This window comes from Parasteatoda tepidariorum, chromosome 2 (assembly GCF_982258835.1).
Source record: "Parasteatoda tepidariorum strain Cologne lab strain chromosome 2, Ptep-v5.0, whole genome shotgun sequence".
Classification (NCBI taxonomy): domain Eukaryota; kingdom Metazoa; phylum Arthropoda; class Arachnida; order Araneae; family Theridiidae; genus Parasteatoda; species Parasteatoda tepidariorum.
The window spans coordinates 124409851-124436924 of NC_141756.1; the positions used below are offsets into that span (position 1 = coordinate 124409851).

The 27074-nt window shown below is 29.7% G+C and overlaps 1 protein-coding gene across 1 annotated transcript in view; it reads right to left on the minus strand.

Moving 5' to 3' along the window:
• The window catches only part of Cul3 (cullin 3), a 62077-nt gene extending 42689 nt beyond the window's left edge, over window positions 1–19388 (minus strand). Inside the window, exons 1-6 of the mRNA XM_087158275.1 lie at window positions 19191–19388; window positions 13502–13699; window positions 9969–10082; window positions 8338–8498; window positions 7100–7214; window positions 1454–1633 (exon numbers count right to left, since the gene is read on the minus strand). Of these exons, the coding sequence (XP_087014401.1) occupies window positions 1454–1633; window positions 7100–7214; window positions 8338–8498; window positions 9969–10082; window positions 13502–13699; window positions 19191–19244 (822 nt within the window). The 5' untranslated portion in view covers window positions 19245–19388. The remainder of the gene's footprint in view (window positions 1–1453; window positions 1634–7099; window positions 7215–8337; window positions 8499–9968; window positions 10083–13501; window positions 13700–19190) is intronic.
• Window positions 19389–27074: the final 7686 nt, after the last annotated feature.

The following is a 27074-nucleotide window of genomic DNA, read 5'->3' on the forward strand; positions in this document are numbered from 1 at the left end:
AAAACATGGTATTAAGAGATTATTGATTAAAAAATTATTTAATTAGTCTGTGATGATCTTTCCATTAAATTCATAACAGTTTAGTTTAGTTTTATCCTTTAATAATTTATTTAAAACATAGTTATTATTTTTCATTTTTGCCAGTTAGTGAGTTTTTTGAAAGTTTTTTTTTTGCCTTAATTTAGATAATTTTTTATTTATTTGATAATTTTTTTTATTTTCTCAGGATTAATATTATTTCTACATAAAATAAATTAAAAGATTATTTTGATAATTTCAGTTAAATGTATTTAATGTGCGTAGATTAGGAAATTTATAGTGTACTTTTTAAGTTTTTTTCGATTTTGCTTTGTAATAATAGTAGTATTGATTTTACAGAAATCTTCCTTTACTCAGATCTTTTATTATGGGAAATAGGCAATAGTGTTGCTACCTTCTTGTAGCTCAAATCATGTAGGCACACATTCCCGCTTTCACCATAAACGGGGATGTAAAATAAATTTTGAGATTGACTTGTGCAAAAATAGCCTGCACCTCTTAATGAAATTTTTTTCTTTTGACAGGTCATCAGGAGATTATAAACTGGAAAATATGGTAATATCAGCTGAATTTTTAAACTTCATTCTTTTTCCCTTCTTTTCTTTGGTGACAACAATATAAATATAAAAATAAATTAAATGAAATAGCTGAATTTACATTCACTGGTGAAATGGAAGGGTATCTCGAAAAAAAAAAAAAGAGCTTTATAAACTGTTTCTGAATCATTTAAAGCAAAGATCAGTAATGCAGTTTGACAGGTGGAAGTTACATATCAAATATGAGTACATAATTCAAGGAGTTAATAGAATCATGAACCATCAATTTTCCTACCCATTAAAGTAAATATAAATTTTCTCTTCAGGTTCAGAATAATTCCTTTTTTTTTTAGAATAGTGAAATTTAAGTTCACCTTAAGAGATATTTTGTGTCATAATTATCCACAAGCATTTTATCGACACATAATTTGGCAAACAATAAAAAATTTATTTGCATCAAAAGAAATTCAATGTTTCACTGCACGATGCAACTTAAAATGTACAGTGAGCTAAATAAAAAAGTAAATACTTTGAATAACTTTTCATCTAATGATCCAATTTTCACTTACTAAGGCTCAATTTTATTGGATCGAAGGTCTAAACAGAAATATGCTAGTGCACAAGATATTATAAGCTACTAAATCTGACAGAAAAGCATACCTTCTCTGCAAAAACATACCTAAGTTTGTTATTATTAAAAGTATCTTGTAGAAAGATATCAGTGCTAGAGAGTTTTGTCGCAGGTAGCTCAAAAAAATTCTGCCAAAGGGGCAGAAATATCACACCCCTGACAAAGATAAAATTTTTAGACCAATTTTATTTGCTATACATTAAATTTAGCTATAACAAGAAAGAAACTTGAAAAGAGAAATACTCACTTCAACAATTGTTTTCATGTGTTTGCTTATGAGTTCTTCTTCCACAACTTTAACAATGAGCTCTTCAGTAGATTCATCAAGGTAATGTTTAGCCCTTTCTGCTTCTTCGTTAATTCTTTGTTCGACTTTATTTATGTAAACAGATGCACTATTTTCTTCAAGAAATTTTTGACTTTCCATCTGAAGAAAAAATATTTTTAGAAAGCATTTTAATACTGAGTTATCATACACATTAAAAAAGATCAAATAGAATGCTGTTAAATTTACTAATTCATTAAGGAATTACTACATGCTACTTCAACAAATAATCAAGCAAGGGAGTAGAATGTGTTAGTGTTGATTTGAGTAATCACTTCATGGCATGCTCTTTTTGCACATGCCATGAAACAATTACTCTAAATATTGCTTCTAAGCTTTTGGCTTTCCATCTGAAGAAAAAATAATTTTGGAAAGCATTTTAATACTGAATTATCATACACATTAAAAGAGATCAAATAGGATGTTGTTAAATTTACAGATTCATTAAGGAATCATTACATGCTACCTCAACAAATAATCAAGCAAAGGAGTAGAATGTGTTAGTGTTGATTTGAGTAATCACTTCACGGCATGCTCTTTTTGTGCCGATTCTATCGTAAAGTTACGATAGTTCTATTTTTACTCTCATTGCTACCAATTTTGGGGGGTTTGTTTAAAATCCTGGTATTTTTCAAAAGAAATTATTAGGATACTCGAAATTTAAATCACATCATCCACTTTTTCAGGTGACAATTCCACTCTTTTTAGGATGAATTTTTTTGGTAATGCTTATACAAGGTTTCTAAAATGCCAATATCTATCAGACAATATTATTACAACAAAGGAAATTCAAATTGTGCATTAGAGTAATCAATTTTTGCAGCACATACTGAATTTATGCCTATTCCATGGTAAATTGATCTTTTTTTTATTGTTATTGATCTTTAAATGACGCCCGGTGGCTGAGCGGTAGCGCTTCGCGCTGTCGTGCCACAGGTCCTTGGTTCGATCCTTGGGCCGGGCAAGGCCGACTCAGCCTTTCATCCCTTCAGTGGGTCGATAAAATGAGTACCAAGCATGCTTGGGAACTAACACTGGGGGTTCCGCGTTCGGCTGACCACTTGACCGGAACATATGCTCCTGCACCCCAGAGCCCAAGGTCAAGAAAACTGAGATGGGCACAGTCGGCCTTGGCCCTCTTAATGGGCTGTCGCGCCACTGAGTTAGTTAGTTAGATCTTTAAATGTGTTTTTTTAATGCACTTATTCTATATACATTTTTTTCATTACAATCCTGATATTTTTCATACTTTACTATTACAATAAACGAAATTTGAATGGTTCATCCGAGTCTTCCCTTTTTGAAGCTTTTTCTGATCTTTACAAAGTTTTAAAAATACCAATAGTTTTAATATTATATTATTTATTACACAAAGAGTCTAAAATCATGCAATTGAACAATCAAATTTGGAAGTATATGCTACAAGTGATTTCGTTCTTAATCCAGATTTTACGCTGCTCAGTTTCGAGCAGCTATTCTCATAATATCATAGAATTAACAATTTTAAAAATTTCCCTTCATAATAATATCACTAATAATATATGTACGTATATGTGTGTATATATACATATATTTTGTATGTTGAGCAGAAAAAATTATTGGATACAAAGCATTATTTGCCTTCCCTTTTTAGATTTTATTACTGTTATTTTTGTAAATAAAAATTATTTAATATTTGTCATCTAATTTAAAAGAATTTAATATTAAAAATACCTGGTTGAGTAAAAAATTCAGTAATAAAAAAACCTGGACATAGAGAAGAAAATTTTTATTTGAAGCAAAACTATCTAATCATTGAGTTTCTAAAAAATTATCAGATAATTTCTTGTTACGGAAATTATAAGTCTGTGCAACTGGAATGTTCAGTTCAATAGATTGCCTCAAAATGTTTTTTGTTTCACTTTAATGAAATAAAACTCCATTTCATAAAAATTCAAAACTTTTAAACAGACAATTCCATGATTAAAAATATGAATTTACTAAATTTTCACTGGCATCCAATCTAAAAGCGTATAAAACTTGTAAGTTCATCTATAGCATGCATAAGAAAAAAGGATGGTTGTCATTTACGGATGATAAATAGGCATTTACAGTGGCGCTCACGTACTTAAGGACATGTCTTTATGAAAAGTAAAATCCAAAATTTAATGTTCACTCATACATTTGTTGAATTTATAATTATGTATTGAAACAAATAACTTATTTTTAATATATTTTCACTATGAAAATCATTTATCTAACTGTTATACTTAAATTATGTAACCTTTTAGAAAAAATATGCATTCCGCATACTTAAGGACAATAAAATAATTACTTCTTAATCGTTAATAAAATTAATAACAATGTAAAACATGTAAAAAAAAATAAAGATTCGGAGCTAGTATTTAGTCAGTAAGCCTTTTGCGGCAATTACTGCCTCGCATCTACGAGGCATCGAATCTAGTAATCTTTGAAATCGCTCAGAAGGTATAGCTGTTCAGCCTTCTTGGACACATTTCCATAAATCACCTAAATTTTTTGGTTTTTGCTGTTTCACATATTTATTCACATCCATCCACAGCATCTCGATCGGGTTGAGATCTGGTGATTGGGAAGGCCACTGCAAAACCTCAATTCTCTTGCTTGACAAGAAGGCCTTCACAGTTTTGCTCGTGTGCTTTGGATCATTATCGGCTTGCATGATTGGTTTTCTTGAGCGAAGTTTCGTGTAATAAGGCAGAAAAACAGTCTTGATAATGTCCACATACACATGCTGATCCATGATGCCTTCGATTTTGACCACATCGTGAACGTGTCATGGCACCCCACACCATCACCGAGCCGCCTGCACCTTTTACAGTTGATTTTGTACACCGTACATTAAATTCTTCACCGACTCGACACCTCACATAACTTTTGCAATCTGAGCCCATTCTGTTGAGCTTCGATTCGTCTGTAAATATAACTCGATTCCAGTCAGCCGATGTCCAGTTTTGGTGTCATTTTGCAAAAGCTAATCAAGCTGCTATTTTCTTCTTTGACATCAATGGTTTTTTCCTACATACGCGACCCATAAACCGAAACTCATTTAAACACCGCTTGATGGCATTATTGCTTACGTGCTTGCCTGTTAATGCAGCGAATTCTTTTCTGATGTCCGGGGCGGTTTTGCGACGATCAGCTTCAGAAATTCGATGAATAATTCAATCTTCTCGTTCGGTAGTTTTGCAAGGACGTGGTTTTCGGTATGCTTTTTAAATACTTTTGGTCATTTGAATAGATTTCAATGCTTGGAAAACTGCTGTTTTTGATAATTTTAACCGCCTACCAATTTCTATAATGCTTAAACCTTCTTTTCTCAGAGTATCTATTCGACATCTCTGTTCATTGCTAACATTTTTTTCCTTTACTCATAATAATGTTGAAATTTGTATTAAAAAAAAGAAACAAAAATATTAATATAATGTTTTAAAGCATCAAACAAAGATAATGTAATAAATTACACTTACATTGATCGATAAATTGATTGTAATCATTCAATAACTCATGATTAGACAAACTGTCCTTAAGTATAAGAAACTTAACAAAATACTATATTTCTTAAATAAACTTTTATGAAACACTTGTGAACACGAATGAATTATTTGAGGATTGAAGTTCAACTAAGGTAGAATTCGTCATTATAGATATCTTGATCAAAACATAATATTCATCTAATACAATGACACATTTATTTTGAAAACACAGTCCTTAAGTACGTGAGCGCCACTGTATTCTAAATAACTTGAAAAAGTTTTCGCGCTTTCTTTTCTATCTAAAACAAATTTTACTTCTTGACTTTCTGGATATTATTAAATCTTGCTGCTAAATTATTAATGAAGTATTAAAACAAATAAGGCAAAGGAAAGATGTAAAAGTGAATAATTTAAATATTACAATATATGTTCTTATTCTACTTGCTCTTATAATTCTTCATACCATATAAATTTTTTGTCCAGAAAAATAATATTTTATGTTATGTTAAATGTAACACAAAAAACTTTAGGCAGTCAAACCCCGCTATAGCAAACCTTCATGAGACCGAAAGTATGGTTCACTATAACGGGGAATTAACCGTACTGCAAACAATTATAACTGATTTTTCTGAAGTGCTCCCTTTTATTACACATTATTTAAATAAATGACCAATAAAAAAATACAAAAATGATTAAGAAAACAATATGTAGGAACAAAAAAATTTGTTAGTTTTTAATTTTTATGACTCTTCATCTTACGTACAAAAACTTTAGGGAAAGGAAACTGAGAAGCAAATAAAAAAAAATGCTTATAGCTACATTTCACTCAATAGATGGTTTTAAAAATCGGTATATGTATTATATGTAGAAATTTCAAAATTACCTAAAAATGAAGAAGACAAAAAAACAGTTCATAATATCCGATTTCCTCTCTTCTTTTGGATCACTATATCCATAAAAAATAATATTATATATGTTATAGTAAGGCACGGGAGTGAACATTTCGTTCACTATATCCAGGAGTTTACTATAAACCATATTCACTATAACAGGGTTTGACTGTATGTAAATTTGTTTATTTATTAGTAGAACCTTAATATAAGTTTATAAGTGGGACCTTAAATTTAATTTTTTTAAATTATTACTATTTAAATATATTTTGACTTCTGTTATTCTTAATAGTTATGCCATTTTATTCAATTTTATAAAATGAAATTAATTTCTTTTTCTTTGTAAAAGAATTAAATATTATCTAATACAGGATGTGTAGCCAAATCTTTCAACAAAAAATAAGCACTTTTTAAACACTCAAAAAATATTTTTAAGTACTATAAACATTGCAAAATAATTTTCAAAGACTTTACATGATCATTATAAAATAACTAGTTTCTAAAAAAAGAACTCTTTTCCCGACTACATTAGCCATTGTGAAATGATCAAAATATTTTTAGGTTCGATATCAGAGGATGGTAAACGAAGCCTGAAATTGTGAATATCTTGCAAAAGCAAGAAGAGTTGCACATGCGAGTGCAATAATCACACTGAACCCAGCTCAGTAGATGCACATGCACACTCGAAAGTATTTGCAAAATGATTGATAACAAACACATAAAATGATTGGCGCTTTCATATTCTATGAATCGACAATACACCAAGATGCATTGTGGTTGAATGAATTGTGGAAATGTTAAATGGAACAATGTGAAAAGCATGTATTTGCGTAATACAAGGCGAAAATTGACATGGTAAAGAAAAGAAAATCTCATTTTTGAATAAGGGAAAATTAAGCACTCTTTAAAAACACCCCATGAAAAAGCACCTTTAGGCACTTTTTAAAAACGCTACACACCATGTTATAATCTTAACAATTTACAAAAAATTTTCTTTCTAAAAATATATTGAAAAAGCTATTCTAACTATTTTTAAAGAAATTTCAAGATAAAAAACTGTGCACTAGAAAATATAATGCTCTAAGAATTTTTGTACCCTTGCACTACTAAGTACTTATGACCTATAGTGAAAGCTGTTAATTATGAAAATTAACGTAATTAAATATATGAAAAGATAAACTAACTCTGTAAAAATCTGCAGACTGCACTAAAAATGGTTTCTCAAAATCTTCCTCATAGACACATCGATTATCGATTCCCAAGACCATCAACATCTGGCAGGCATTCTTGATTGCTAATCTAAAGTATTTCAAACTAAATTAAAAACAATATAAAGATACATATATAACTCTTCTTTAAGAATCTCGGTCAAGGATGTCTTGACATAAGAACAGTGATAAAAATATTTGAAATAGTGAATTGCTAGTCTAATTAATGCATAGAAAAATAATTTAACTACTATTCATAATTTTTCTTTTACTCGTTAATAGCCAGAATTAATCAACTGCATATCTTGTAGAGCAAATTTATGTGTGCATGATATTTCATATGTTCAAAAATGAGACTCCACAAGAAAGTAGTATTCCTTGGGGATACAGATCTCAAAATCAGGGATGATTGTGAGCCCAACTCAAAAATCTTGAAAATTTCTTGAGTAAAATCATTAATGAAGCATTTAAAAAAATTAATTCCTACATAAATTTAAAGCATTGATATTTTCAAAGCATGAAATTCTAAATAAATTATATGCAGCAGAATTTAAATGAATAATTATTTATAAGTTTACTTTTATGTCTAATTACTTCTATAATTCTACCAGAAAAAATATTAACAAATGAAAGAGATGCCAAGTATAAATTTTAGTTCTAATATTTTTAAGTAAAATATACAAGATTTTTCATAAATAAATGTGATCAATGATTTCTTGAAACTTCCAGATCACAGTTAGCGAAAAATCCGGATTTTTTTCAGAGCACAGTCATGTCTGCAAAATTCATCAAAAACATGCACCAAGGCCAGAATAGCCTGGTCGGTAAGGCTCAGGGCCCATGTGCAAGAGTTCGATTCCCGCCGGCTGAAGAATCCCCATGTAGTAAAAATGCATGTTAAATCTGTTGAGTCGCAAAGTCCTCCATGTTCGCATAACAAATCAATACCTCTGGGGGTACTGATCCAGGAGTTTCCTTGTCTTCTGGATTGGTTCAAAATTACAAGGCTACGGAGTTGAACATTAGTAGTCATAAACCCCAATATTGGGTCGGCTGTTCAACGACGGTCTTAAAAAATAAATTAGAAAAAGCCTGTCCCAGTTAAAAATCCCAACAAAAGTTTTAAAAAAACTTAAAAATTGGCAACTAATATTAGTTAATTTTAAAAAAATGCACACAGGTAGAGTTTTTAAAAGAAGGAAAAGAGGCATTACCTATCAACCACCTCTCCTCGACGTTCACGCATCACCATATCCAATAAAGTTTCCCTAAGATGATCCCTAATACACCCATACCTCACCACCTGGTCTCTAAATATTATTAGTCCTAAATTGTAGACATTATCAACATTATTTTGTTGGACATATACTCGGTCCTATAATGAAAATATAAAAAATATCAGTCAAAAACATTTTTGTTAAAAGCATTATGTGAATATAATGACACATATTTACTCAAATTTAGAGAAATAATATATATATATATATATATTTTTTAAATTTGATATACACAACATTAACTTTTTGAAAAGTATCAGTTTCAACCATGAATTAAACCACCACGTCAAAAACCTCACTAATTGATTTTACAAATTGGTATAAACATTGTTATGTGCATTTTTAACAGCAGATTCTGCTTAAAGGCGTTTAAACATGTATAATTAAAAGAAATCTACTTGAAGAAAGGAAAAAAACTTTTATTAGAGTTATTATAGTAAAATTTTTATTCCTTAATGAAGTGTAAAATTATAAAATTAGATTGTAACATTATTAAATTCATGACTTAATAAAGAGTTTACTGCATACAGTGTACAAAACAAAATACACTGAATACTACTTGAACTACTACTGATCGGATCTTCACGCTATGGCACTCAATCTTAAAATTTCAAGGGATGACCAGAAATATGCTACTTAATTAGCGCAGAAGATATTTTAAGTTACAAAATCAGACACAAAAACATACTTTATCAGAATAAACATATTTTTTTCAATGGATTTCTATCCCCCCAAAATATAGGGGTTAGCAGCTATCTGGGAAACAGGAACTCAATAGTTTGGTCAGGTCTGAACTTTGGACCCCTTTATTGTTTATTTTTGAGCATTTCGCGATATCTGGAGAACTTTCTTTTAAAGCAAATAGAAAATGTTTTGCACACAATTATAAAACTCTTTCATCCAAAGATAATTCTATGCAAAATATAGCTTTTAGTAAACATTTAATGTTTTTTATTATTTTATTTAATAAGTCTTCTTTGCATCATTTTAAAGAATGCAATTATAAATGGCAAAATACAAAAGTTGAGCGAAATCAGTCAAATAGTTAGTGAGAAATCAAGTTTTGAAAAAATCTAATTTTTAAAATTGGATTTCTTAGAAACTATTTGATCGATTTAACTCAAATTGTGTATTTTGCCATTTAAAATTGCAATTTTTAAGAAGATATAAAAAAAGTGTCTACCTTGTTATTCAAAATTATTTTCAACTGTTATTAAATAAAATAAAAAATTTTAAATATTAAATATTTAGGACTAATTAATTAATTAGCTTCAAAAGTTCTCCAAATATCAGGTAATATGCAAAAAGTAAAACTAACATTAAGGGGTCAAAAATTTGGACCACTATCTTGACGAAACTATTGGAACCATATTTCGGGGGTCAAAAATCCAAATCCATGAATGAAAAGGTATGTTTATTCAGAGAAAGTATGTTTTAGTGTCTGATTTTATAACATCAGCATATTTGAAACCCCCCACCCCTTGTACTATTAAGATTGAGTCCTATAACATGAAAATCCAATTATTAGATCAAAAGTTATTTAGGATTAACATCAAACAGCCACTTACCATATACATCAGAATGTCTCTTATCATAACCATGCTTGTTTGGTGATCATTCCAAGCCTGGTTAAGAGTTTGTAGAAAGTTGTTTCTTAGTGAATTTAGCACATCCAAACGAACCTAAACAACGAAACAAATTATAAAGGCATACATACTGACTCTAAAACATAGGGTATTTATTCCCTTATTAGAATCAACTATTTTATCAACCTGTTTCTAATCAACTATATGTTAATGATCAGCCTACAACTGCAACATTTACTTCTAAATTATTCAGCGTCTCCAACACAGTCAAACAGAGATTATTAGTATTATAGTAAACTAGTGGGCTGCGCCCCCTGCTCGCTAACCCCCGAAAATTGCTACGCAACCTTATATGGTTTGCTTTGTAAACCAAGCTCGCTACTAATTTAGGTACATTGCAAATGCACAAAATTCTAAGAATTCAAAACAATCATTCAAATCCATATAACAACTTTTTTTTAAAAAAAATTACATCTTTTTAGTAAATACTAAGTCATTAAAATAAATTTGAATTCAAATAAATGACATGTAATTCGTTGAACCTATTAGAAATATGCTATAGTATAAAATCTTAAGATAAAATTTCTAAAACTGATATCTCTTTAAAAAGGTTAAAATTTTGGCTATAATTATGCCTATTAAAAATTGAAATAAGTGAATTGCAATGGAAAAACCTGCATAAACAAAACATTGAATTTCGGAAGAAATCTAATTCAGTGAGAATGCTCTCTCTTGTCAAAAAATACAAAATAAACTGACCTCAAATAAAACTCAAAGGACTTCGAATCAAATAATTAAGGAAACTACTATCACGTTTAATATAAAAGGAAGATTTACTAAATAAACAATAAAATTACAGCATCGTAGTTCCAAGAAACAAATCTCACACTCACTCAAAAAAACAATTTACATTCTAATTAGACACCATAGCAACCACAAAACTCTTCTTGCTACCATCTATAAACTGATATATAATAAATAAATTATTTAACAAAAAATACACTGCGCATAAGCACATAATATTTTACACTCTGGTTATCTCAGTTTCTGTTTTTAAAAGCGCTATATGTTGAGCCACCTCACCTAGATTTGGCATGTGACATTTTTAGCGGCAATCATTGGTCGATTTTCTAGCGTTGCCATTCGGGGAGTTGTAATGAGGCTTTTTTTTTGTCGCCGTGTAAGAGAAATATATATATAGAAGTTACAATTAGTCTAACATACAATCATATGTCAAAATTCGGGATTGCAAGAAAAATAAAAATTACATTCAGAAAAATTTTTTTAAATTTACAATTATAGTTTTTTTTTTAAAAAATGGATTACATCAATTTAGTGTGAAAGGCTACATATAATCAGAAATTTTTAGAGATTAGAAAAATAAAACATTTAAAGCAACATTATAAAATTTAAAATTTTTTTTTAATTTAGAAAAAGCTGGACTATCTAGCATTTATAACTAATAGCAAAAACACGCTCCTTAAAAACTAATAAAATAATTGAATAAATATTTTTAACTAAATAAAAACAGGAATTTCTTATTAGTTGTAATTTATAGTGATTAATCTACCCATATTTTAAAATTTATTAAAACAAATTCATTACCATAGAGCCGCTTGTAGTTAGATCATTACTTTTCTTTAATATTTCTCAGTTAAAAAAATCAACACAGCTAGCTTCATGGTTTCTGCTATTGATCAGCAAGTTGCTCACGTCATTTTAAGAATATAAAGTACTTAAAATTATAAACAAATAAAAGAATGTATGCAGATTAAAATAAAATTCCTAAGCAGGGTCTAGGTAGCAGAAACTCAATTAGTCTCCAACAGAAATATATGGAGATTAATTAAGTGTCTATTTTTGTTCCAATATTATTTAACAGCTTCCCTGATTATCCCGAGTTAACGTGGGTACGTATATATTGCAAGCATTTATTATCCCGAGTAGACTCGGGCACAGCACAATTCGTCAATACATTTTGTTTTATAACATTTTTATGCAGCCGGAAGCAAAACAAAAAATAATAATAATCTGCTGTGAATGGAAGTTTGCCAATTTTTGCTTTGGAAGTTTGCTATTTGTGGGACAGCAGACGTGTTTTGTACAATTGTTGATGAATTTACATAGGAAAAAAAAAAAAGAGTTAAAAAAAAAATGGCATTCGCGAGCATTACATTTAAATACATTTTGTTTTATAACATTTTTATGCGGCCGGAAGCAAAACAAAAAATAATAATAATCTGCTGTGAATGGAAGTTTGCCAATTTTTGTTTGGGAAGTTTGCTATTTGTGGGACAGCAGACGTGTTTTGTACAATTGTTGATGAATTTACATAGGAAAAAAAAAAAGAGTTAAAAAAAAATGGCATTCGCGAGCATTACATTTAAATACATTTTGTTTTATAACATTTTTATGAGGCCGGAAACAAAACAAAAAATAATAATAATCTGCTGTGAATGGAAGTTTGCCAATTTTTGCTTGGGAAGTTTGCTATTTGTGGGACAGCAGACGTGTTTTGTACAATTGTTGATGAATTTACATAGGAAAAAAAAAAAAAAAAAAAGAGTTAAAAAAAATGGCATTCGCGAGCATTACATTTAAATACATTTTGTTTTATAACATTTTTATGCGGCCGGAAACAAAACAAAAAATAATAATAATCTGCTGTGAATGGAAGTTTGCCAATTTTTGCTTTGGAAGTTTGCTATTTGTGGGACAGCAGACGTGTTTTGTACAATTGTTGATGAATTTACATAGGAAAAAAAAAAGAGTTAAAAAAAAATGGCGTTCGCGAGCATTACATTTAAATACATTTTGTTTCATAACATTTTTATGCGGCCGGAAGCAAAACAAAAAATAATAATAATCTGCTGTGAATGGAAGTTTGCCAATTTTTGTTTGGGAAGTTTGCTATTTGTGAGACAGCAGACGTGTTTTGTACAATTGTTGATGAATTTACATAGGAAAAAAAAAAGAGTTAAAAAAAAATGGCGTTCGCGAGCATTACATTTAAATACATTTTGTTTCATAACATTTTTATGCGGCCGGAAGCAAAACAAAAAATAATAATAATCTGCTGTGAATGGAAGTTTGCCAATTTTTGTTTGGGAAGTTTGCTATTTGTGAGACAGCAGACGTGTTTTGTACAATTGTTGATGAATTTACATAGGAAAAAAAAAAAGAGTTAAAAAAAATGGCGTTCGCGAGCGAAAGTTTAAGTAATGCAGACGATTTTTCAGATTATGAAGATGTGAACATATTCAAAGACAAATACTTAACTTTTTTCATTTGCCCGAGATCATTTGGGATAGTAAAGTTTTACACATAAAAAAAAAATTAAAATTTTAACTTGTGTATTGTTTTAGTTTCTTGTATTTATTAATAAAATAAAAATTTGCATTTTTTTCTCCAAAAAAATTGGTAAGGGAAGCAGTTTATAAAATAACTGCCACTTCAGCTTAAACAGACTTTATATACATGTATTTGTGTCACTTTTGTTAGTTGATGGAACATACCTTGCCAACAAGATGGTCAGTGACAACCTCTCTTAGACCAGTATATAATCTTTCACCATGTTTATGCAATACCATAGTGTAGGCATTACGATACAGCTCTTCAAAGCTCAAGCCACTGTTGTTTTTTTTCTGAATTTCCTGAATGGCATTTTTAAGGAGGGACCAGATGTTCTGCACATACTTTTCATCCATAGTCATCTATAAAATTAAAAGAACCAGGATTTAAAAAACCAACATTTACATTTTTAGAAAATATATAAATCCTAAATTACATTTTTATAAACCGGAGGAGGTTTTTGTTTTAAATCTCAATTTGAACTTCACTTTAAAAAACATTATTAGAGTCAAATCCCAGTATAGTGAAACTTCAACGAACCGAAATTTCGATTCACTATAACCAGGAGTTCACAATATCCCTACACCGCACTTTAAACAACTTTTTAATCAAACTGTTCCCTTTTACTACGCATTTAAATAAATGGCCAATAAAAAGAAATACATAAATGATTAAAAAACAATATGTAGTAAAAAAATGTGTTAACTTTTATTTTTATAACTCTTCGTCATTCGTACAAAAAATTCAGGGATGTCCCTTATTTAGGGAAGGGACACTGAAATAGTAGAAGAAAACAAGAAAAAATACTTATGATGGATACATTTCACTCAATAGATGATTTTAAAAATCAGTATATGTATTTTATGTTAAAATTTTAAAATTAGCAAAAAATGAAGAAAAAAAAAGTTTATAATATCCAATTTTCTCTCTTCTTTTGGTTCCCTATATCCACAAAAAATAATATTATATGTGTATAGTAAGGCACGGGAGCCAACATTTCGTTCACTATATCCGGGTGTTCAGTATAAATCATGATCACTATAGCAAGGTTTGACTATATTAGCCCTGACCCAAGGTTTAAAATAAGTGGTCGTTAGTCGTAATTTGTATCCAAAAAAATTATATTTGACGGCCAGAAAATCGCACCCAGTAGTCATTTCTGCCGCTTAAATTTATTATTCTGACGCTAATATATAAATTGACGCTTAAATTATTTCTGACGCTAAATACCTTTGCACTCCCAATTCAACTCTCTTGGCCGAGTTATAAGACAGACTGGAAGTAACAGATATGACATCATATGCTTCAAATATCAAGGAGTCCAGGGTTGGCAAGATTTTGCCACAGGTGGAAAAAACCATGGTAAATACCGGTAAAAACCGTCCTGGCAAAAACAGGTTTTTGCCAAGCAAATTGGCAAAAAGTGGCAAAAACCTATATTTTCCAAGATGAGAGGACAAAAACACATTTTTGATACAAAATTATTCCTAAAATTGAAATATATACTATAAATATAAATAATTACAAAAAAATTAACAAAATTATTATTCCATAATTAAATGATAATGTAATAATATATCATTTTAGTAGTTTAAAACATTATTGATTGGAAAATTTGTGATTTTTTTTTTCTCCAGTGAAATGAACTTATTTTAAATTAATATAACTATAATTTAAAACATAAAATATCTATCAATATGTGCAGTTAATTATTGTACAAATAATAATTTTTTATAATAAATAATAATATTATGCAAATAATAATATTTATTTATTTGTAAAAAAACATTTATTTTAGGATTCTAAAATGAAAAGAGATCACAAACTTTCAATCTTTTAAAAATTATTACCATTATATTAATTATTAATATGTTAAAAATAATTTTTCCATGTAATGTATCAAAATTATTATTCCTTATGATTGATTTAAATTTGTTTCAAGTATTTTGTAATAATATTTAATCAGTAATTTAGATAATTTGGTTTTTGCCGGTTTTTACCAGTTTTTGCCGGTTTTTACCAGGTTTTTGCCACTGTCCTGGCAAAAACCCCTTTTTGCCGGCAAAAACTCCAACCCTGAAGGAGTCTATTGGGATTACGAACTCTAAATCGTCTAGAGTGTTTAGAAGCTGCATCAAAAAAAGGGAAATTCTATGTCTGATAGTGGTTTGTTTAGAATCCCAAAAAGAAGTTAAAAGATTCAAATTCGAGTTTTTTATGAAGTGTTCCATTTCTGACAATTCCATAGTAATTTCATATCGTTTAATGATAGTTTTTATAGAAGATGTATAGAAAACTGATAGTTTATTCACCTTTTTTTTTTTACCCTTTTCACACAGTTTTTCAAAATCCTATATTTGTATACGCTATATATTATGTTTAATACATAGATATTTCAATGCATTTTTATGGCATACGAATTTTAGGATTTAGATCACTCGTCATTACACTCGCAACAATTCCATCAGTTTCCTAACGTGTTTTGGTCATTTCCGCTCACAAGGTGTGTAGCCAAATCTTTCAACAAAAAATAAGCATCTTTTAAGTACTTTAAAAGCACTCAAAAAATATTTTTAAGCACTATATAACGTAACAAAATGCAAGATATTTTTCCAAGACTTTACATGATCATGATAAAATAACTAATTTCTGACAAAGAACTCTTTCCTTGATTATATTAGCAACTATAAAAAGATCTAGAGATTTTTTGGTTTGATATCAAAGGGCTGAAAATAAAGTCTGAAATTGAGAATATCTAGCAAAATGAAGTAGAGTTGCACATGAGAGTGCAACAATCTCACCGAACGCAGCTCAGTAGAAGGACTCACAAGTATTCCGGCTCAGTAGAAGGACTAGCATTATGCAAAACCATGTATTGTGCAAAAGTACGCTTTTGCACAATACGTGGTGAAATCGACATGGGAAAGAAAAAAATCTCACTTTTGAAAAGAGAAGACTAAGAACTTTTTTAAAACATCCAATGATAAAGCACCTTTAAGGGCTCTTAAAGATCGAAAATGAAAAATAAGCATAATTAAGCACTTTTTATAAGCACTTTTTAAAAATGGCATGCACCCTGACTCTTTTTTTTCATTCCCATTGCCTTGACACCATGTTATTACAACAATTGTGTACTTTGAATTTAAGGAATCACTTCTTTAAACAATTAATTTACACCAAGTAAGTCCACACCGTTTAAGGATTTTTTTAATTTTTTTTTTTTTTTAAAGCAACTATTTGTCATTTCTCGGCTATTTCTACTGTTATTTTTTTCTTTTCAATTTGATATTTTTATTATATTATGTCTAGCAAATTTGTATTTTAGTAATCACTTTCTTATGTGGCCGATAAGTGACAATTCTATCGTAAAACCACATAAATTTCAAATTACTTTTTCGGAGTTATTACAGTTATTTTTCACTTTTCAATGTTGTTTTTTAAATCTTAATATTTTCCATACATTATTATTATGACACATAGGATTTTCAAATGTGAGAATTATGGTCATTTTAAACTGTATAATATGTGAATTTAACTGAGAAATTATTTTAAGCAACTTTGTGAGCAACTATTTCAGGTCTGCTAGAAAAAACACATATTTAAAATTAGTAACAGAACAAGTATGATGAAATAAAATCTATAAATGCAAATAACTTTTAAAAAATTCATTATTTATTTACTTTAAATACATGAAATTGGGATTACTAGATCGTATTAGAAAAGTTTTTCTTTTTTTTCCCAAATATCTTTTATAACTTTTTTTTTAATTTAATGCCTTAATAATTTAAGATAAGGGTAAATAATATTTTTATTATTTCAGGCAATATAGTTTATAAGCTTTTATTTCTACAGAAAACTTAATCAAAAATGTACCTTTTTTATTTGAGAAATATGTGATTAAACAAGCTAGTAAAAGATTATGTATAATCGCTTTTCAATACTAAAACTATAAAACAACATTTTTGTAATAATTATGTCAGGCAATATAGTTTATAAGCTATTATTCATACAGAAAACTTAATCAATAATGTGCCTTTTTTATTTGAGAAATGTGGCATTAAACAAGCTAGTAAAAGATTATGTACAATCATTTTTCAATACTAAAACTATAAAACAATATTTTTTGTTATAATTATGTCAGGCAATATAATTTATAAGCTATTATTCATACAGAAAACGTAATCAATAATGTACCTTTTTTATTTGAGAAATGTGGGATTAAACATGCTAGTAAAAGATTATGTATAATCACTTTTCAATACTAAAACTATGAAACAATATTTTTTGTTATAATTATGTACATTCAGTTAAAAATACACAAGGATTGATATAAACTATTAAAAAAAATTCTAAATTTATAGGATTTTAATAGAAATTAAACATACTACACTAAAAATAATTTCAATATTTATTTTAATAGATTTGTGTAAATACATCTTTGTTACATTTTATTTAGCCTGCTTTCCCGAAACATAAATTTTGCAGTCAAAATTTTGACCAAAAAGTTAGACAACTTACATTTCAACCAAAGCTATGGGCCTAATGTTATCATAAGTTTTAATAATTTTTAACAACGAGTAGAACTTTTTAAGCACACCAGCTCCATTTTTACTGTAATACTTAACGCTGAATTCATTTAAAATGCATTTTAAATATACTGTTTTTTTTAACAGAAACACAATGAACGGTAACATACTTCCTATTTGCTTTCTTAGGAAATTTAAATTTAAATATTTCACAAGTTTATGATCCTACTAAGACTGGGGGTACTTTGATACATCATTAAAAAAAAGCAATTTAACATATTAATCATCATGCTGATATAAAAACTTTCTTTCTTTCTGATACTTTGAAACAGTGACATAAACTCTTACATAAAATGATAAACTTCATTTTTACATTTTAAAAGCTACTTTTTTTTAAAATTTTGCAACTAAGGTCGGCAAGCTTATGGCAGTTCACAGTATTATCCAGAGTTTTGATGTCAAAAATCCTTTTAGACATAGTTTCTGACAAGTGTCAAAAATCCACAATTTTGAGTAAAAAAAAATTTGCTATTTTAAATATGAAGTAATTATAATAAAAGTTCGTATAAAAATACAAGTGATCTATTATGTTCAGTTGATAATCAATTATGTTCTTAAATCATTTTGCAATCATTTAATCAACACAACATTAATCAACACAACAGGAGATACAATTTTAACTTAGTTTCTGGATGACTTAGAAACATCCATATATTTGCATTGCACATAAAAATATAAAAACATTTTAATTGTTTTCAAAAATTAATTTACCAACTAGAAAAAAAGCTAAATACAATTTTGAAAGCCCTTTTGTCATAAAAAGTTTATATTAAAATAAACTAAATATGTGCTTCAATATGAATTAAGTCACATACTATGAGGTTACGTACTAAATGAAGATTAAAAGGAAATATAAATATGATTATAATAAGTACAATTGACTTTATTTACTGTTAAATTGTCAAAAATGGTTGTCAAGTAACCATTGTGCTATCTATCAAAAACATTAAAAAAAAGTTTATTTATATACATCACTAAACATCAGAGATAATACTTTTAAAATAAAATTCGAAATATTAAGCATAACACTTCTTTCTTATAACCTTAATAAATATGTCAGTAGAAAAACATTGATTAGTAATTTAGCTGGATAATAGATGATACGAATTGAAACTTCTGTATCAGAATAATCAGTCAGGCATGCATTTAAAATAAAAGAAGCCTATTTTAATTTGAATAATAAGAAGGGAAATTAAAGAGGAAAAATGTTGATATAGCTGTTGTTTATAAAATGATTTACATATCTTTTTAAAGCGAAACTACTCACAGGAAAGGCTCGAATACGCATTTTTGTATCTTTTTTCCCTTGTTTTAGGCTCATTATGAATCATACAATTCTTCTTAGTTTAATTTGATCATAGGGATTTGAATATAATATTAATTATCAGCTTCTAAAACTTAAATATCAAAACAACATGATCAAACTTCTCGAGATAGAACTTTAGATTCAATCTATTGCCAGATAACAGAAATTAATAGATGAAAATATAATATAAATATAGTAATATATGAACTTCCACTTTCAGTTTAAAACAGGTCGGAATAGCTTACTTTTAGGGAGCGTTTTCACTTATCGCGCATATCCGATCGTCGTCGAGCAAATTGGTGAGATTTTCCAGAGAGAACACATTTCACCAATAAGATGACCAGACGTCCTCAAATCCCTGGGAGATAGTCCTCAAAAACTTTCAAATTAAATTTCAACATTGTGTCTTCAAATGTACTCGACAACTCTATAGTGCGACATAAATAATGTACAACTTATATTCCATAATACCCAGAAAGCATGTAACCTTACGACAACCTTGTGTTTTAACTTTATTTTCATTGTCACGAAAAGGTTTGCCGTAAAAACCTTTTTTCAATGACGTAAAAATATTGCAATTTCCAACCTTTCCTCCTTAAAGAAAAACTAAATGATTTTTAAATCTTTTTTAAAAATATTGTTATTTAGGTTAAAAAACAAGCAAATTGTAAACCTTATTTTTTGCATTTTTGTTTGCTGTCATGATTAGGTTAGCAGAAATATTAAGCGAAAACCTTTTTCAAAGGAAACGAAATGACGCAAATATTAACCTTTTCAGCGAAAATATTAATAAATAATAAGAAAATATTTTGCGAAGGTCCTCATTTAAAGGAAAGCAAATAAACGAGCATAAGACCATGATTTTGGTTTTATTAAGGTCTGCGAAAGTACAATACGAAAACTTTCTTTTAAACGTTTCTCGACACAAGTATAAGTAATAGTTTTTTTTTAGAAACTTTTCATTCGAACAATCTCATTAAAATAATAAATAAAATTTTAAAAAAATTGAATTTGGAGTTTAAAATTGACTCTTCAATATTTTTCTACATATTTTTTTTTCTTCTCGAATTTGGCGTTAGGGATCCTATGCGTTGCTGTTCCTTTAGAATGTGTGGCCTTCTCTCGTTCATTTTACCTTATTGCAAACCTAATTATGTACAGAAAAATTCGCCCAACAGTCTATTGTGACCTAAAGGGTCATCGATATTAAGACTCCACGATTTATGACGAAAGAGGAGTGATGGTGAAAATAAAATCAGCATTGTGCACCTACCACCTTTATTTCCCTGACAAGCTGGTACCCTCTTTAAAGCTGGGTGGATTCAAAATCTAGACCCACAGTTTTTTTCATCATATCTTTGGAGTGAATTTAAGAACATTTTGTTTACAGAACTCGATGTATAGTGTGCAAAATAAAAGACAGACCACCCTGATAGATTTTGATCTAATGACTGACTTTTCACGTTTTATAACTCAATCTTAATTTTTCGAAGGGGTGATCTCTAATATGCTAATTAATTAGTGCAGGCGATTATTTAAGTTACGAAATTAAACACAAAAATGTGTTTTCTCTGAATAAACATACCTTTTTCCCGACGGATTCAGATTTTGAGCCCCCAAAATATAGGGGGTAGCCACAATCTGGGGAATATTGTCCCGATAGTTTGATCATTAGGGTGATCCAAAGTTTGGATGCCTCTATCTTAATTTTATATTTTGCATATTTCGCCATACATAGAGACCTTTTATAGCGAGTTAAAAAAAAAAATTTGAACATAATTTTAAAATTTGTTTATCCAAAGATAATTACATGCGGAAAATAAACTTTAGTAGATATTTATTATTTTTTATCACGCTATTAAATAATAGCTGGAAAATTTTTGAATTATAAGGCATACAACTTTTTATAAAATTTTTATGCGCGTAATTTTACATGGCAAAATACAAAATCGAGCTAAATCTGTCGAATTGTTCCTGTGTATATTTAAAATTCGATTTCTCAGAAACTATTCAAAAGATTATGCTCAAATTTTGCATTTTGTCATGTGAAATTACATATTTTAAAAGGATGTAAAAATTTTATACCTCTCAATTTAAATTTCGTCACTGCTGTAAAATATTTTCTCGAAAAAGTTCATAAGTAAGCAGGTATGTAAATGTTCAACCATTCCTGAAATTCGGCAGCAGTTTTTTCGTGTCACGAATTTATTCTATACATTATCGGCAAAACACTGTTGAAAATAAAAATTTAAAATAAAAAAAAATGTAAAATAAACTAATAAAGAGAAAAACAAGTTTTTCTAAAGGGGGGGGGGAGGCTAAAAGTCTGTTTAATTAAATTTTAATTAAGTCGTTCCAAAAATCAGAAGATAGTATTTTAAATCTGTTCTCTTTCTTTTAACGTCTTATTTGAATTATCAAACAAATATACGTCTAAAATACATAAAATTAAAATGGAAAAGCAATAAATAAAATTTTAAACGAAGTTCTTTTAAAAACTAGAAAAACTTCTATTAGCCTTATTGTACCAAAACTTTGAGGCAATGCTTAATGTTCAAACTTCAATATTCTTATTCAATTAAAAATAATAATAATAAAAAAAAAATAATAATCTCACTAAATTTAACTTTTGAAAATTATTGTAAACCCCTGCTTCTCCTCCCTCTCAAAATACTGTCTTAAAAACTGCTGCTTACGTCAAGCGCAACTTTGCACTAATATTACGGCTGAAGATCATTTACACTTTCGGAGTTTACTTGCTCGATTTAAGTTTGAATAGAATTGAGTTTGAAATAGATTGATGAATTATTTCTTAATGATATTCTGTTTCATTGTTCCAAGTTTAAGATAGTTATCCCTTTTGATATAAAAAATAGGTACATAGTCTAATTGCATTTCATTCGCCTTATTGAGTATTGAGTATAGTAAAGTGCGGCGCGCTCTCTGCTTTCGCTTATAGCACTGCGTTTCAATAGGTAAGGCTTAATTTAGCCTAACAAGATTTATTTCAGCTCAGAGGCTCTTCTTCAAATTCCTTTCAAGTCTTCTGCTTTTTGAATCAAATTAAGAGGAAAAAATGCGTGAGCAGCACCGAACTCCAGACCATCGGGTCGACAAACTTCTTTACCCGTGGCGCTAACGACCACACCAATTACCATTAAAGAGAGTTACGGAGTGAGTCGTGTGCGTAGCTCCGGAGACGAAATTTATCCGTTTTTTAGCTTACATTCCCTCTTTCCCAAAGAAAAATAATAATTTTTATATATGTAACACTTTCTTCACGTTGAAACAAAAATAAATTTTAAAAATAAAATAAAGTAAATTAAAAAAAAATTAAAAATTAATCCGTGACCAGGACCGAACCCCTGACCTCCAAGTCTACAAACTTCTTGACCCATGGCACTAACAACCGCACCACGAATCACACGTTGCTTCCTCGAATATATAGCTTAAAGAACTCCCTTCCGGTTAATTAACAAAATCTATTTTGGCCCATTATGTGCCCCCTAAATAGTGAATAAAAATTCCCTTTGGCACGATTGTTTAGTATATAAAGCTCTAATTTCTGGCAGAGTTTGAAAATTATAAGTTAATATTAAAGGGAGTTACAAAGTGAGTCGCGTGCGTAGCTCCGGAGTCGAAATTTATCCGTTTTTTAGCTTATATTCCCTCTTTCCCAAAGAAAACAAATAATTTTTATATATGTAACACTTTCTTCACGTCGAAATATCGAAAAATACATTTTAAAAAATAAAATAAAGTAAATAGAAAAAAAAAATTAAAAATTAATCCGTGACCAGGACCGAACCTCTGACCTCCGAGTCTACAAACTTCTCTACCCACGGCACTAGCAACCACACCACGACTCACAAGTTGCTTCTACGAATATATAGCTTAAAGAACTTCCTTCCGGTTAATTAACAAAATCCATTTTGGCCCATCATGTGCCCCTTAATTAGTGCATAAAAATTCCCTTTGGTACGATTGTTTAGTATATAAAGCTCTGATTTCTGGCAGACTTTCAAAATTATAAGTTAATATTAAAGGGAGTTACAAAGTGAGTCGCGTGCGTAGCTCCGGAGTCGAAATTTATCCGTTTTTTAGCTTATATTCCCTCTTTCCCAAAGAAAAATAATAAGTTTTATATATGTAAAAACTTTCTTCACGTTGAAATATCGAAAAAAAATTTTTAAAAAATAAAATAAAGTAAATAAAAAAAAAATTAAAATTAATCCGTGACCAGGACCGAACCCCTTACCTCCGAGTCTACAAACTACTCTACCCATGGCACTAACAATCACACCACGACTCACACGTTACTTCAACGAATATATAGCCTAAAGAACTTCCTTCCGGTTAATTAACAAAATCCATTTTGGCCCATCATGTGCCCCCTAATTAGTGCATAAAAATTCCCTTTTTCATGATTGTTTAGTATATAAAGCTCTAATTTCTGGCAGAGTTTGAAAATTATAAGTTAATATTAAGGGGAGTTACGGAGTGAGTCGCATGCGTAGCTCCGGAGTCGAAATTTATCCGTTTTTTAGCTTATATTCCCTTTTTCCCAAAGACAAAAAATAAGTTTTATATGTAACACTTTCTTCAATATGAAATATCAAAAAATAAATTTTAAAAAATAAAATAATGTAAATAGGAAAAAAAATTAAAAATTAATCCGTGACCAGGACCGAACCCCTGACCTCCGAGTCTACAAACTTCTCTACCCATGGCACTAACAACCACACCACGACTCACACGTTGCTTTCACGAATATATAGCTTAAAGGACTTCCTTCCGGTTAATTAACAAAATCCATTTTGGCCCATCATGTGCCCCCTAATTAGTGTATAAAAATTCCCTTTAGTACGATTGTTTAGTATCCAAAGCTCTAATTTCTGGCAGAGTTTGAAAATTATAAGTTAATATTAAAGGGAGTTACGGAGTGAGTCGCGTGCGTAGCTTCGGAGTCGAAATTTATCCGTTTTTTAGCTTACATTCCCTCTTTCCCAAAGAAAACAAATTATTTTTATGTATGTAACACTTTCTTCACGTTGAAATATCGAAAAATTAAATTTAAAAAATCAAATAAATTAAATAGAAAAAAAATTTAAAATTAATCCGTAACCAGGACCGAACCCCTGATCTCCGAGTCTACAAACTTCTCTACCCATGGCACTAACAATCACACCACGACTCACACGTTGCTTCCACGAATATATAGCTTAAATAACTTCCTTCCGGTTAATTAACAAAATCCATTTTGGCCCATCATGTGCCCCCTAATTAGTGTATAAAAATTCCCTTTAGTACAATTGTTTAGTATATAAAGCTCTAATTTCTGGCAGAGTTTGAAAATTATAAGTTAATATTAAAGGGAGTTACGGAGTGAGTCGCGTGCGTAGCTCCGGAGTCGAAATTTATCCGTTTTTTAGCTTATATTTCCTTTTTCCCAAAGAAAATAATAAGTTTTATATATATAACACTTTCTTCAATATGAAATATCGAAAAATAAATTTTAAAAAATAAAATAAAGTAAATAGAAAAAAAAATTAAAAATTTATCCTTGACCAGGACCGAACCCCTGACCTCCGAGTCTACAAACTTCTCTACCCATGGCACTAACAACCACACCACGACTCACACGTTGCTTCCACGAATATATAGCTTAAAGAACTTCCTTCCGGTTAATTAACAAAATCCATTTTGGCCCATCATGTGCCCCCTAATTAGTGTATAAAAATTCCCTTTGGTACGATTGTTTAGTATATAAAGCTCAAATTTCTGGCAGAGTTTGAAAATTATAAGTTAATATTAAAGGGAGTTACGGAGTGAGTCGCGTGCGTAGCTCCGGAGTCGAAATTTATCCGTTTTTTAGCTTATATTCCCTCTTTCCCAAAGAAAACAAATAATGTTTATATATGTAACACTTTCTTCACGTTGAAATATCGAAAAATTAAATTTAAAAAAATTAAATAAATTAAATAGAAAAAAAAATTTAAAATTAATCCGTGACCAGGACCGAACCCCTGACCTCCGAGTCTACAAACTTCTCTACCCATGGCACTAACAATCACACCACGACTCACACGTTGCTTCTACGAATATATAGCTTAAATGACTTCCTTCCGGTTAAATAACAAAATCCATTTTTGCCCATCATGTGCCCCCTAATTAGTGTATAAAAATTCCCTTTAGTACAATTGTTTAGTATATAAAGTCTAATTTCTGGCAGAGTTTGAAAATTATAAGTTAATATTAAAGGGAGTTACGGAGTGAGTCGCGTGCGTAGCTCCGGAGTCGAAATTTATCCGTTTTTTAGCTTATATTCCCTCTTTCCCAAAGAAAAATAATAAGTTTTATATATGTAACACTTTCTTCACGTTGAAATATCGAAAAATAAATTTTAAAAAATTAAATAATGTAAATAGAAAAAAAAATTAAAAATTAATCCGTGACCAGGACCGAACCCTGGACCTCCGAGTCTACAAACTTCTCTACCCATGGCACTAACAACCACACCACGACTCACACGTTGCTTCCACGAATATATAGCTCAAAGAACTTTCTTCCGGTTAATTAACAAAATCCATTTTGGCCCATCATGTGCCCCGTAATTAATGTATAAAAATTCCCTTTGGCACGATTGTTTAGTATATAAAGTTCTAATTTCTGGCGGAGTTTTAAAATTATAAGTTAATATTAAAGGGAGTTACGGAGTGAGTCGCGTGCGTAGCTCCGGAGTCGAAATTTATCCGTTTTTTAGCTTATATTCCCTCTTTCCCAAAGAAAACAAATAATTTTTATAATGTAACACTTTCTTCACGTTGAAATATCGAAAAATTAAATTTTAAAAAATAAAAAAAGTTAAATAGAAAAAAATATTAAAAATTAATCCGTGACCAGGACCGAACCCCTGACCTCCGAGTCTACAAAATTCTCTACCCATGGCACTAACAATCACACCACGACTCACACGTTACTTCAACGAATATATAGCCTAAAGAACTTCCTTCCGGTTAATTAACAAAATCCATTTTGGCCCATCATGTGCCCCCTAATTAGTGCATAAAAATTCCCTTTTTCATGATTGTTTAGTATATAAAGCTCTAATTTCTGGCAGAGTTTGAAAATTATAAGTTAATATTAAGGGGAGTTACGGAGTGAGTCGCGTGCGTAGCTCCGGAGTCGAAATTTATCCGTTTTTTAGCTTATATTCCCTTTTTCCCAAAGACAAAAAATAAGTTTTATATGTAACACTTTCTTCAATATGAAATATCAAAAAATAAATTTTAAAAAATAAAATAATGTAAATAGGAAAAAAAATTAAAAATTAATCCGTGACCAGGACCGAACCCCTGACCTCCGAGTCTACAAACTTCTCTACCCATGGCACTAACAACCACACCACGACTCACACGTTGCTTTCACGAATATATAGCTTAAAGAACTTCCTTCCGGTTAATTAACAAAATCCATTTTGGCCCATCATGTGCCCCCTAATTAGTGTATAAAAATTCCCTTTAGTACGATTGTTTAGTATCCAAAGCTCTAATTTCTGGCAGAGTTTGAAAATTATAAGTTAATATTAAAGGGAGTTACGGAGTGAGTCGCGTGCGTAGCTTCGGAGTCGAAATTTATCCGTTTTTTAGCTTACATTCCCTCTTTCCCAAAGAAAACAAATTATTTTTATGTATGTAACACTTTCTTCACGTTGAAATATCGAAAAATTAAATTTAAAAAATCAAATAAATTAAATAGAAAAAAAATTTAAAATTAATCCGTAACCAGGACCGAACCCCTGATCTCCGAGTCTACAAACTTCTCTACCCATGGCACTAACAATCA